Source organism: Sorghum bicolor, chromosome 10 (genome assembly GCF_000003195.3).
Source record: "Sorghum bicolor cultivar BTx623 chromosome 10, Sorghum_bicolor_NCBIv3, whole genome shotgun sequence".
Lineage (NCBI taxonomy): Eukaryota > Viridiplantae > Streptophyta > Magnoliopsida > Poales > Poaceae > Sorghum > Sorghum bicolor.
Window position 1 is genome coordinate 60,528,785 of NC_012879.2, and position 14,242 is coordinate 60,543,026.

Consider the following 14,242-nt stretch of genomic DNA (forward strand, 5'->3'; position numbering starts at 1 on the left):
CGGCGCGTGGCCGCAGGGATAGTGGAGAGAGAGAGAGAGAGATCCGAGAGATCCCCCCGATCCATCCAGAGCCAGCAGCAGGCCATGCATGGAGCTCCACCAACCACCCTTCGCTTCGTGTAGCAGCCATGCACGCGTCCCCGTCCCTCGCGGATCCTGCCTGCCATTGCGCCACCAACCACCGCCACGTACGCGCCGGCGCTGCATGCCCTCCCTCCCTCCTATCATATCCATCCCCCCCCCCCCCCCCATGTCGCTCCGGCCGCCGCCTCCGCTTTATATATATATATATATATATATATACCCCTTCTTCCTCCCCGGCCTCTCCACCACAACGAGCTGAGGCTCCAGAGTCCAGAGCAAGCAAGCCATCTTGCAACAACCACCAATTCCAATGGCGCCCTCCTTCGGCCGCTCCATCTCCTTCCCGCTGAGCCCGGCGCGCTCCTCCTCCTCCTCCACCTCCTCCACCACCAAGAAACAGGCGCGCCACGTGCGCTCCATCAGCCTCCCGACCTGCCGCGCCCACCCGCTGCTCGCGCACCTCCACGCCACCACCGGCGCCGTCCGCGCCTGGGCCGCCACCGCCGGCGCAGACCCCTGCACCACCACCTCCACGCCCTCCTCGGGCCTCGCCCACCTCGACGCGCTCCACGCCGCGCTCGCCGAGCTCCTCGTCCTCCCGGAGCCCCGCGCCGCGCTCGCCACCGCCACCGCCACCGCCTTCTCGGACCGCCTCCTGGACGGCCTGCTCGCCCTTGCCGACGCGCACGGCGCGTTCCGGGAGACGCTCGTCGACCTCAGGCGCCACGCCGCCGAGGCCCAGGCCGCGCTCCGGCGCCGTGACGCGGCGCGCCTCGCGTCGGCCGTCCGCGCGCACCGCCACGCCGAGAAGGACCTCGCACGCCTCGCGTCCTCCGCGCGCGCCGCCGCCAGGCACCCGCAGCTGGCAGTGACGACGACGACGCCCGCGGCTACCACCGTCGCCGAGGTCGAGGTGTCCGGGGTGCTCGTCGAGGCCCTGGCCGCCGCGGCGTCCGCGTCCGCCGCCGTGTTCTCCGCGCTCGAGGCCGTCTCGTCCGCCGCCACCGCCGCAGCCGCGTCTGCTTCCTCCAAGAAACCGGCGGCGACGGCGACGCTCATGTCTCTGGTCACCAGGAGCAGCAAGCAGGCCGCGGCCGCCTCCGATGAGGACAGGGAGTTGGCTGCGCTGGAGAAGATGGAGCAGCTTCACGAGTGCATCGCCGAGATGGAAGCCGGGAGTGACAAGGTGTTCAGGAGCATCCTGCACACTAGAGTCGCACTGCTCAACATTCGCACCCAGACATGCTGATTGCATTGTTTTCGACATCCATCAAACACAACACTCCAAAATATAATGTCGTTGTTAACCCAAAAATGCAAGTGTACATACAGATTATTATTGGACGAAAAAAGCTCTAGCTTGTTTATTTGGCTCTTGTTCAAATGCGTGCATTCCTGTGAACTGTGATATACGCTTACGTTTCATCAGACAACCACTTTCGATCGGCATTCGTGTTCATAAGCTTAAACCCGTTTCTTTGGCACGCAGCGCATATACAAAATACTACGTCGCCTTTTCTAGGTACATACCTTTTTGCTGCTATGTACTAGACATAACGTATATTTAGCTGTATAGTAAACACTATTTATCTAGAAAAAACCAAATAAGATAATTTATAATTTGAAATAGAGGGATTACTTTGTAACATAAATATATGTGAGCGAAGGAGATTGGAGAACATGCTCCATTAACGCAAACTGCTCGAGTTAAGATCTCTGTGATTTCACTGTTGTTAAGTGAAACCATGGCTCTGATCTGGATCTAGATCAAGTTCCTGATGACACATCACTATTGCGCGTTCGAATGAGAGACAAAACTGATCAATGCACCACTATTCTATTGAACATTGCCCAAGATCTCACAGACATTGAACACTAAATAAAAGGAGGTGGACACATAGTCGGTCATTGGGCGCGATGCACCACTACTCAGAGGTTTTTAAAAATTTAGGCTTTGATCAACTTGATAAATTTAAGCACGATGGCCGCACAGTCATATACGCACAGCTCTTGCCTCTAAGCCTCTAAGTAGATGGATCAAAATGACTTGTTTCAGCTTTTCTCTAATAGTGTGGTTTATATTACATCTTAAGTATAATTTTTTAGTAGACCTAACAAGCATATACCCCTATATTTTGAACTCCTAGTTTAACTCCTTCTGTTTCTCTTATTTGATAGGATGAACACTATACTTTTCTAGTTTAATTTGTACATTTTTTTTTACAATTTGACAAGATAACCAACGAAACTAGTTGCCCTTAGTTAATATATATATATTTACAACATTGGCCACATGTGTGATGAAACCACTGCAAAATGTTTGTATTATCGATTATGTGGGGTAAGTTCCATCACAAAAAGATAAAATGTATCTACTGTATTCATACAACAATGTTGAAAAGAGCCACTACATTCACCTGAGAGGGTATAGAAATTCTGGTGTGTTAATCAGGAAAAAGAAAAGGTCCAGCATTAAATATTGAATTTTAGGTGGATCTAATGGGTAGGGAAAATGTCTACATAAAGACTCCATCTCCATGCAAAACAAAATTAATAAATAAAAAATTTAAATAAAATATTATGAATGTTAATCGTTTGATCTCAAAATGAATTAAAAGTCCTAATAATTATTAGAAAAATCTAAATTAAATAGAAAATTTTAGCATAATCATCAATGTCGATAAAGGAGAAATAACTAAATGGAATGTGTCAATTAGAACGACATTGGCTCAAATTTTGACACCTTTCATGGCGATAACCAAGGAGAAGAAAACATATTCAGTCGACACTGATGTTTTGAAAGAACTGTAAAAAAACATGTGCTATTGGTCGATCGATTCCTTGTGCAAGCACAAGGATGAGAACCTCGTGAGCAATGCAAGAGACATAGTCGGATTTTTCTCTTGAGAAGCTGGTCGTAAGTGAAAACAAATATAGTCATATACGTAGCATTGTTCAGAACAATATTGTAGAGTGGTATAAATAGTAGGCCAGAGATTAGCTACTGCCTGATGTTGGTGATGGTTCCACATTTTATTTTAGAATGCTTGTGCCAATGGTCAATGGATGTGTTTGCGTGGTAACAGGGCCGGCTAGTATTATCTTCTTGAGGCAATAGTAACTCCACTAAGCATGAGCAGTATTATAAGAATATGGTGATATGTTTAAGGGCAAAAAAGATAATATGGATCTGTAGGATTTGGGCGATGAAACATCGAGAGATGGCAATTACATTCAAACAAACAAACATTTTAAGAGCTTTTGGTCATACAACGAAAAAAAAACTAGCAACCCACTATTTGCAGAGCTCACTTTGCTTGCTAATTGATACTAAAACTAAACTACGAAACCCAACAGATAAGGATCATACGGATTGATAAGATTCTAGACTTTGTAGTATAAACAATAAACTGGACTAGCAATTGTTTGATGGGACCTACGCCCATTCGTGCAATGCAAATTTGTCCTTGCTAGAATCAAATCTCTCTCTGGAAATACGGTGGTTAGCTGCCATTATTCTTGAGTTTTGGCGATTATAATCAAATAGCTAAGATACTCTCCTATCCTCCCTAATAGTAAAATCAATGGACCTAGAAATATATGATTACCCAAATAAACGTCTGCTAGCGCGCTCGCTCGATATCAATTGAGCACGATTTCCCACTGACTGTATATATGAACACATATATATCTGGTTAGCATTATTTTCTTGTTCCAATAATGAAGCATATTCTGCTAGCTACCTGCAAATAATCTCTCTGTCTCTATTTTTTTTTTGTCAAAGATTCATGTCTAGGAAATCTCTTTGCGGATCTGGCGGCTGTTAGCTGAAAGGGAAAAGAAGACGCAAATAATATAATGCAAGCGTTCGTGCGCAAACCAACAACTCAACCTCTGCAGCTAACTGCAGCCGGTAGGAGAGGCCAAGAGATAGCCCTAAGAGTTGGAGTTGGAGGACGACAACCCATTCGTGCAACATTATTAAGACTGGCATATATATATATATATATATATATATATATATATATATATATATATATAATATACACACAATGCATATACATTATAGTATTCTCTAATTCTTCAAAAAAAAACATTAGTATTCTCTATCTAGATGTACAATGATGCATCTGTGGTGTCCTGGTGATATGATGATGGGAGAGCACCTACGTACTACACAAACATTAAAGCATTTTTTTTTCCTTCATTCAAAAATAATGTGATGATGAATTGATGATTAAGGTTGTAGCTTGGACCAGAAGACGTTAGCATGTGGACATACAGGTACAGGTCGACCAGTTGTGTTTTCAGTCGATCGGCACGCCGGTAAACTAAAACAAAGCATCGTTGGACAACATGATACATGATAAATCCAAGTTGGCAGGCGTTTGTATTCCAAAGTTTATGAATAATGGACCTAGCTATATATAAAACTAAAAGAATTAGGTTGAGATAAGCACTGAAACATAAGGAATGGAATTAAAGAAAATTGAGGCATAATATGTACTCCTATAATTCAGGCGCCTGTGATATTTTATTGTTGTTTAGACAATAGGTAATGTTTTCATTGTTTGACTACTCCCTCCGTATAGGATTTAAAAGTCGTTCAGGACAGCGATATGGTCTCCAAAACACAACTTTGACCTTTTATTTTTATAAAAATATTTAGGAAAAAATTATATATGTATACTTTTATGAAAGTATTTTTCAGGACAAATCTATTTATATAATTTTCACGTTCGCAAATTTAACAATTTAAAAGTTATAGATGATTTATATTCTCAATGTTTGACCTAAATCTTGTCCAAAATGACTCCGTATAGGATTTAAAAGTCATTCAGGACAGCGACACGGTCTCCAAAACACAACTTTGACCTTTTATTTTTATAAAAATATTTAGGGAAAAATGGTATATCTATACTTTTATGAAAGTATTTTTCAAGACAAATCTATTCATATAATTTTTACGTTTGCAAACTCAACAATTTAAAAGTTATTGATGATTTATATTCTAAATGTTTGACTCAAATCTTGTCCAAAACGATTTCTAAATCCTATACGGAGGGAGTATAAAAAATCTGTCAATTGTCTCTTGGAAGTTGCTCTTTTAATTGTTTTCTTTTTGGTTGTATAAGATTGTGGTCTGAAATATATTTTGCAGCTTCAAATATATGTGTTGCTGCAAAATATTAAAAAGTATAATATATGGTTAAAATATATATGCTTGGATTATTATTGCAGAGAACCAGCAGCAGCAGGTAGTAGATATGGTAGGCATAAGAACCAAAACATGCATTGTCCGATGGATGAATATATATATATATATAGGTATCATGCACACGATGACAATATTGACGCGCCATATGCATGCATTCAACAACCCAATAAGATTAAGGGTGAGGCCGGACTAATGACTGAGTAATTAAGCTGAGCTAGCAGCTCGTGTGTGTGTGTGTGTGTTGTAGGCTAGCTGGATATGTATGGATCGGAAATAAAATAATAATGCAGATGATGGCAGTTGATGACAGGGCTGGGCCGGCCGGGGTAGCAGAGCTGCAGCCAGTCGTGCGGCCTGCGGCTAGAGTAGTACGTACTCTATTGATGCATGTTGTGTGGGTGGGCGATGCAGGCCGATCGGAGACGACGACGGAACACTTGGAATATGCTGTCCCCCGATCGATCGCATGCATGCATGCATGGAGCCAGAGAGCGAGCAGACACCACGCACGCACGTATGGTGGATCGAGATGTTGCGTGTGTACGTGCATGGATCCGGCTGTTGCGCCGGCCGGGCAATAAACGAATCTCGCCTCACCTGCCGCGTGTCCGGTTGCTGGCGTGCCTACTGCAGAGAACAGCATCGTCTCAGCCGCGTGCATGTGCGATCATATATATATATATATATATATCCCCGTTGTCCATCTCCATCTCGGCGACGACGACGACGACCGTGGAGCTAGCGTGGACTCAGCTCGTCGGTCTGCTGGCTAGCTAGTGTGTGTGTGTGTGTGTGCGGAGGAGGCGAGCGAAGCGCTGCAAGCCAGATCGAGAACACGGTGGCTGGCATGCATGCCTGCCTTCTGCTGGCACCTAGCTAGCTAGCGCGCGCGCCGAGCTACTGGTAGCTAGCTAGCTACGTATGCTACGTACGGGGCCAAATGATAGCATGGACGGCCGATCGATCGAGCATGGATCGGATGGATGCATCGATAGAATACTCTGCTAGCTTAGCTCATGCCTGAAGAAGATGCCCGCCCTCGTGTGCCCTGCCATTGTTTACATGCATATATACACACCTAGGCCTTGTTTAGTTCCCGAAATTTTGGGCCAAATTGCAAAAAAATTTGCAATTTGGCCTTTTGGAAGTAAACGGGCCCGAAATTTTTTGGGCCAATTTCGCAGCCTGAAACGGCGGCTCTGGCAGCCCAATTCCAGGGCGCGGTCGTTCTTTACCCGGGCGCCGCGTGAAACCCTAACCCTTCCGCATTCGCCCACCCGCCGCGCACACCGCCCGCCGCGACGCTCTCCTCTCTCGCGTTCCTTCCCTCCGCCGCCGCGACGCTCTCCTCTCCCCCCGTTGCTTCCCTCCGCCGCCGCGAGGCTATCCTCTCCCTCCGCCGCGACGCTCTCCCCTCCCTGCTGCACACATCCACGCCCAAACATCCACGGCCGGCCGCGAGCGGTGTTATACGCGGCCACCCGCACGAACCCTAGCCCTGCTCTCGTCCCTCCAGTCCGTGCCCTCGGCCGCCGCCTTGCTCTCCTCCGTCGCGTCCGTGTTCCAGCAGTAGATCCACCCTTCTCGTGTACTCTCCTCGCCTGTTCCTTGCGAACCATGGCCGGGCATGGCAGCGGTGGCTTCGACGGCGACCAGGGTGCCTTCAACCGGAGCCACAACAGTGGATCTGGGGCCGGCGGCGTGACGCGGGACTTCTGGGGCTCCTCCGGTCCAAGCCCCTTCGGCTCTGGCACTGGTTCAAGCTCCTACCCGAACCCGCACCTAGGGTTCGACGGCCTGGACATCAACGCTGGCGAGGAATGGGCGCCAGAAGACGTGGACCACTACGCCGAGCATCTCCGCGGCAGCAGGGACCTCATGCCGCCTCCCGTTCGAGCTCCGTCGGTCGGCGGTTCGCGGCGTCCGTTGTTCCGCCCGCCTCGGCAAGCGCCTTCAACTGAGCCTTCAGCCGAGGACGGCTTCGGCGGCCGACTGTCGCCTGACGGGGGCAGCAACCCCCGATCTGCACGCACGCCATCACGAGGCCGAGGACGCGGTCACCGCGCACACGCATCGGCCGGGAAGGTACAAAACACCCCGCCCCATCTTTGTAAATGTTGCATGTTGTATACTAGTATAGGTTCCTTTTTCTCTTGCTGTATTCATGACTGAGTGAACTGATGTTCATGACATGCTGTTTTTTGTTGAAATATTATTGCCTATCCCTTGCCTTGCAAATTGCAGCTAAGAGTTCTGGCTTTTCTACTGAACTGACGAGCTTCCATAATCCATAGTCACGTTTATATCTAATAATGGAGCAACAAGAGAGGGCTATATGCCTTTTTTTTCCTTCGAGAATAAGCTCAAAACATTTCTTGCATGGTCTTTTCAGCATTTATAGCATTATCCTTTTATACCTTTTTCTGTTGCTGTTATCTGCCGTGAAGCTTCCCATGTTTTCTGTTCCATCAATGAATTAGGACACATCTGTTCAACATATTACAGAATTCATTAGTATAGTACATATAACCCCGCGAACAACGCTGCCGCCACAGTGCATGTTGAATTGTACTATAGGTTCCTTGATTCATGTTATATATAATTTCCACCGATCTGCACAGTGCATGTTGAATTTGCCCTCATAGTCTTCTGCAATTATGAGATTACGTTATTCATGTTATATATAATTTGTGCTCTCGGTTATCACGGTTTAGGTCCACAAGAGCAAAGCAAATTGGACAACCGATAACCTAACAAAGTACTGCGAGTGCTATGTTCTAGAGATGCACTATGGGAATTGCCCTGGAGGCCAAATGAACAAATTTGGCTGGAAGGGGTTGAGCAGTAGATACTATGCTGCCACAGGTTTGCTGCACGATAGGGAACAATTGCAGGGCAAGCAGAGGACCCTTAAGAAGCTGTGGAGGTTCTGTAACCTTGCACGTACTCACACTGGAGTTAACATAGATGCTGACGGGTTCATCCAGGCTACAGACAAGTGGTGGAACGACAACGCTACGGTATGTGTCTCATGGACTATACATTGGAATTCACTTGTACATCTCCAACAATATCTAACTGTTTCACTGCCTGCAGGAAACCGAGTTCATGAAGATTAGGTCAAATGGACTGCCTCCGTACTTAGATCAGCTCGACGAGATGTTTGCCGGCAACACAGTTGATGGCTCGTCATCGTACGTTCCAGCTGCTGGTCCAACAACCCAAGTGCATGAAGTTTCATCTGATGACGAAGGACAAGATGACGAGGACACCCGTACCCCTATGAGCCTTGGGACCAAAAGGACAGGAAGCACTAGCACAACTGCTACGAGCCCGAACAAGAAGACAAAGAACACATACGCGAGGGTCATGAACCAGCACATGAACTCGCATTTGGAGCTTGCTAGAGAGAGGCTGGAGGTTCACAAGAATGCCCTGCAGAAAAAAGCACAGGACAAGCAAGCCGCAAGGACAGCTGTGAACTGGAAAATAGCTGAGTGCTCTAGGATTGCTGAGCATGAGCTTGGCATTTCTCGAGACACGCCAGCCCTGTTCGACGGACTCCTTGCTCTGGCAGAGAATGAAGCGCAGATGGATTTGTTCCTTTCGTCAAGTGAGACAGTGAGGATACGAATCATCCAGAAGCTCGCCAGCAACCCTCCGCCGGTGGACCCCTAGAACACCTTCCATCTAATGCATGTAGCAATGGCGCCGTAGTTCCACTGACAGTAGTTGCACTGACAGTGTAGAACCTTTTGCTGGAGATGAGGGCCGATGCTTTTGGTTTATCGTTGTATGTTGTAGTGCGTACGTGTGTGTGGTTTTATTTCTTTCTTTTCAAGAACTCTGAACTCTATGTTGTCACTTGTTTGGAAAGACCTTTGAATGTACTAATTTGTTTGATCACCATTCTTTGTTGCATTATGAATTTGTATGTGCTACTATGCTACCTTTGGGGCATTCTGGTAACCTTGAATGTGTTTAACCAAATGCTGACAACTCTGTGCTGTAAATGTGGCAGGCTAAGAGTTCTTGGTATGATGCACGAAGGGAGGAGTTGCTGCAGCAGTTGGAGAAGGAAGAAGATGAGTTGCTGGACCAGATGATGGAAGATGCTGAGGAGGATGAGTTCATCTTTGGTATGTACCAATATGCAATGCATTGTGACAAGTACCTGTCTAGAGCTGAGTATAGAGTTCCTAAAATGAGTGGCATTGAATGGGTTCATGCTAAAACGGCCAGTGACAAGTCATGTTACAACATGTTTAGAATGACCCCTACAATGTTCTTTACCTTGCATGACCTTTTATGTGATAAGTACGGTTTGAAATCGACTACCAAGTCGACTTCTTTTGAGGCTCTAGGGATGTTCTTATGGATGGTTGGGGCACCACAGTCTGTTAGGCAAGCTGAGGACAGGTTTGAGAGGTCCTTGGGGACTGTCTCAAAAATGTTCAACAGAGTCTTGAATAGCCTTGTGCAGCTAGCAGCAGACATCATTAAGCCAGTTGACCCAGAGTTTAGAACATTGCATCCAAGGCTAACAAATCCTAGGTTTTATCCCCACTTCAAGGACTGCGTAGGGGCTATAGATGGTACTCATGTCCAATGTGTAGTGCCAAATGACATGTTTGTTCAGCACTTGTGCCGCAAGGGAATCACTACACAAAATGTCATGGCTTGTTGCTGGAACAGAACCGCCCAATTTACAAGAGATCAACTACGAAAAACTCCCGCCAAAGCAGTTGCTTTAACGTAATCGAACTCTCATAAACCCGGTAGTCCGTGAAATCACGAGGGATTTCAAACCAACCATCTTACAAGCCAAGATCGTAGTGATTCAACATAACAAGTCACATGTTACATCCATTTCACAAGTAGTTTGATATACATCAGAGTTCAAGATAGTTATTACAACTTAAGTTGAAAAGTAGCGGAAGCAAAGTAATTTGAAACTAATATTGCCCTTATTTCAAATACATGCCAGTATCCAGGTCAACTCCAACAAAAGCAACATAGATGAGGTAACTAAGAAGGATCATGCCCATGATCTTACTCCTCTAATATGGTAGGAGTCATCCAACTCTTGCAGTAGCCATGATACATCACAACCTGCAACAAGTGGGAATAAACCCTGAGTACGAGAAGGTACTCAGCTAGACTTACCCGTCATAAACCAGAAATAATATGACACCAAGGAGTATGCAAGGCTTTATTGGTGGAGCTAGCTTGACAACACTTTTTGCATAAAAAGCTTAAGTTGCAACTAAGTAATCCTTTCAGGTATTTAGCTCAAGTTAATAATCATTAACCTATCATCTAGATTAACACCTGTACTAAAGCAATCACTTGATTAAGATACAACCATAGTACCCATATTTGATGTGGCATTTCCAACATCATCATCATACCATAACCACCCAAGTGTTCCATAAACATTACTACGATGACGAAGCTCAAGTCAAGTGCTCACTGTCCAGGAGCGATGGCGATTCGAATCGATTTCTAACCAGCTGGCGAGTTTATTCCCCACACAAACCACACTCACCGGCCAAAGTGAGCTACAGGTCACCATATTGCACTATCCAGGACCAATTCGCGGGTTCGGCAGGCACCGCCAGTACCCGAGGACCGTTCCGGCGACCAAGGTATCCAAGGTATACCAAGGTTGCGCACCGCGCCCTCGTCGTTCTCCTCAACCATCACCAATACAGCGCATGGCGGCTCGACTCCCGGCCCGGATAGTGTTCAGGCTTCGCGGTCGGAACGACTTATCCTTCCAGCTAAGTGTGGGGCATGCGTTCAACATGACAAGAGGGCCGTCAACGATCGGTCCTTAATCGACACAAGCGGGGATAGATAGGCACCCAAGACCTCCATGTCTTGTTACTTCTCTATCATCGTCCCGCCCGGTCTCCAATTATTCATCCTCATCACTTGGTTACTTCCATGATAGCATATATAGCCAACCTTTTCAGGTGTCCACCTATTTCGCTCAGGTGACAGGACATCACCTGGCTTCTACCGGTCTAAGCATAGCTAAGCATTTAGATTCGATCCTTAATCTACACAGGGTTATAGGTATATTTGCTAGACAAGGAGTGTTTATGCAACAAGGGTTTCACCCAACTCCTATACTTAATGCAACAATACATATATAACATATATTCTCAATTGCATTCAAAAGTAGTGGGAGACTTATAATGCTCCGGGGCTTGCCTGGGATCAACACGGAGTCAGTTCAATTAGTGGCTCCATCTTTGTGACATCTTAGGTCACAACACTTGTTTAGTCCTTCCACCTTCAGGATGGGTCCACCCCACCACTGTCTTCGGGTTTGTTCCCACACCAAGACCTTCACGTGATTCATCTAGCGCACCTAGATGAGATGCAAGATGCAAGTGCATGAATATGAAGAATAGTAACACAACATGCATCACATAAAAGTATTCAAGACACATGCATCTAAAGTTATTTAACTAGCATCACACAACCAACTATGGATAGCAACATATCAAGCATGGCACACATTTTACAAGGTCACAAGTATATTATTTAATCACTACTAAAGACATGTGTCACACTTAGTATACACAAAGTAAGCAATCAAGCATTCATACATTTTCAGCAATTCTGGATATACATAGAGCAACTCAGTAAATACATCATAACTAGAGCTACACAGCTCCAAAAACTATGAAATAGGACATTCTAGAAAGAATATAAAATTATCTACAATTCATCTTTAATCATCTTAGTATGATTAACAAGTTAACCAAGTCAAACATGCATAACCATAGAATCTGGTCCAGGAATTTTCAGAGAACAAGCATTTCAAAGGATGAAATTCATACTACTGTAACTCACAAACCACTTAGCCAAATGACATGAAACTTTACAACAAGATATATTAGTAATTTATCTACATCTTTTCTATATACAAGGTTCACAGAAAACATCATTTATATCATGGAATTAATTGCACAAATAAAACTGCTCATGCTGCCAAACAGTAGAGGTACAATTACAAACAGAAAACTGATAGGCAATTCAAGGAAGCATAACTGGAGTTGTAGAACTCCAGCAAACATGATTATTATCTTTTTAGAAAGCTCATAAAGTTACCTACAACTTTCTTATTATCATATAAATATGAATCCACAGTTAACAAGGTCAATTAACCCCTTAAAGACATCTCTGTCCAAAACATAGACAGAATCTGTCATGCCACATTAAACAGCTATAACTTGAGTTTCACATGTCCATAATTTATGGTTGTGCACTTTCTAGAAAGCTTATAAAATTTTGAACAACTTTGTTATAAACATCTAGAGCTAAATCTACAACTAACAAGGTCTTACATTACAAACAATGCAACCCTGTCTGGGTTTAGACAGAAACTGGAACAGTAATTTAAACCACTATAACTAAACATGTGCTTAACCAAAAATTATGCTATTTATCTTTTTGGAAAGCTTATGAAAATTACTAAAACTTATATATTTTCATCCAGGCAAGATTCACAACTTAACTGAGCCAAACAATACAAACATGCAGATCCACTCAGAATAGGAGCAAAGGAACACAGGGTACTTGTTATTTTTATAACTCTTAATCTATTGTTCCTAAATTCATAAAACTTTTACCAGTCATCAAATATCATATGAAAAGCATGTCACAATATTTTCACATTTATTTGGGCAACAACACAGCATTTATGAAAAAGACAAATATAACAAACAATCAAAACCTAACTGTATAAAACTATTTTTACGACTAAAACTTCAAACTAAACCATGCCATATTATAGATCTACTGCATAGAGAATTTCATAAGGATTCCAAAAAGTCCACATTTGCTATTTTACGATTTCTCTACAGTTTATTATGATTTTCCAAACTTCAGTCATATGAAAGAAAAACAGATTTGCACAGAGACCCTTGAGATATCCGCAAAACAAACTACAACCAAGAGGTCCCTGCAGGTACTATTCACATGAGTCACAGCTTCGCAAAACGACCCCTGCTCTTCTTCGAATTGTTGCAGCAGGTCCCTGACGGGAGAGAAAACAGAGCATCGACGGGGAGCTCGCCGTGGACGGCCGGAGGAGGCACTCCGGCGGCGAGATAAGGGCTAGCGAGGGTGGAGGCAACCCTTGCGCACCCGATGACGGCCCTGGCTCGACCCACGGCCGCTCGAGGCCAGTAGGCCATGGAGGCAGTGGCCCGCACCATGGCAGCTCCGGCCACCTAGGTCTGCAAGCGACGACACGACTCAGGAGGCAGCGCAGGGGAGGAAGCATGGTGTTCGGAGGTCGATGGTGACGCCGGCTGAGATGGATGAGGCTCCAAGAGGCAAGAACGCCGACGGCAAGGAGCTTCGTCGGACGTCCATGGTGGACGCGGCCACACTTGCGCGCCCGAGTGGCAATGGTAAGGGTGAGCGCCTGAGAGGGAGGGCGAGTGAATGGGAGTGGAGAGGAGCTCGGTCGCAGCCCTCCCCATCAGCAGCAGGTCATGGCAGATGAGGTGGGGGTCTTGCTGGTGCATGGGCGACACGCAGGCAAAACGTCGAGCACGTGGCGTGCAGCAAAGTAGGAAAGGTGGGACGCCGGTTTGGGCCACTTCTGGGCCGAATTGGACCTTGGGCCAAAAACGAAGTTTGCTCAGCCCGTCGTGCACTACAACTTTGATTAAGCGTGCTAAGTCATTAGACCAACAGATTAGAAGATAATTAGATACCAAATCACGAGTGTCAACGTATTGAAGATGATTAGGAAAACCAAGAATTGATGGTCCAAACCATGTCAAACTTGATGCAACTTTTTACATAACCTTCTCCAAACAATTATCCACAACTTTTACTTTTGGACCAACTTGAGTTGCTTAACAAAAACACGAGAACGCGGCATGCCAACGGGTCGACGTCCGTTTAGCGATA

The 14,242-nt window shown here is 45.4% G+C and overlaps 1 protein-coding gene across 1 annotated transcript; it reads left to right on the forward strand.

Annotated features, from left to right (window-relative positions):
* LOC8065012 (ice-structuring glycoprotein) lies at positions 309–1,468 on the forward strand. The gene has a single exon (XM_021450271.1). It carries the CDS (start codon positions 395–397, stop codon positions 1,331–1,333), a length of 939 nt encoding a protein of 312 aa, XP_021305946.1. The 5' UTR covers positions 309–394; the 3' UTR covers positions 1,334–1,468.

Excerpts from the sequence above, each read along its gene's own strand:
- LOC8065012 (XM_021450271.1), top strand. The coding sequence starts at position 395 with ATGGCGCCCTCCTTCGGCCGCTCCATCTCCTTCCCGCTGAGCCCGGCG.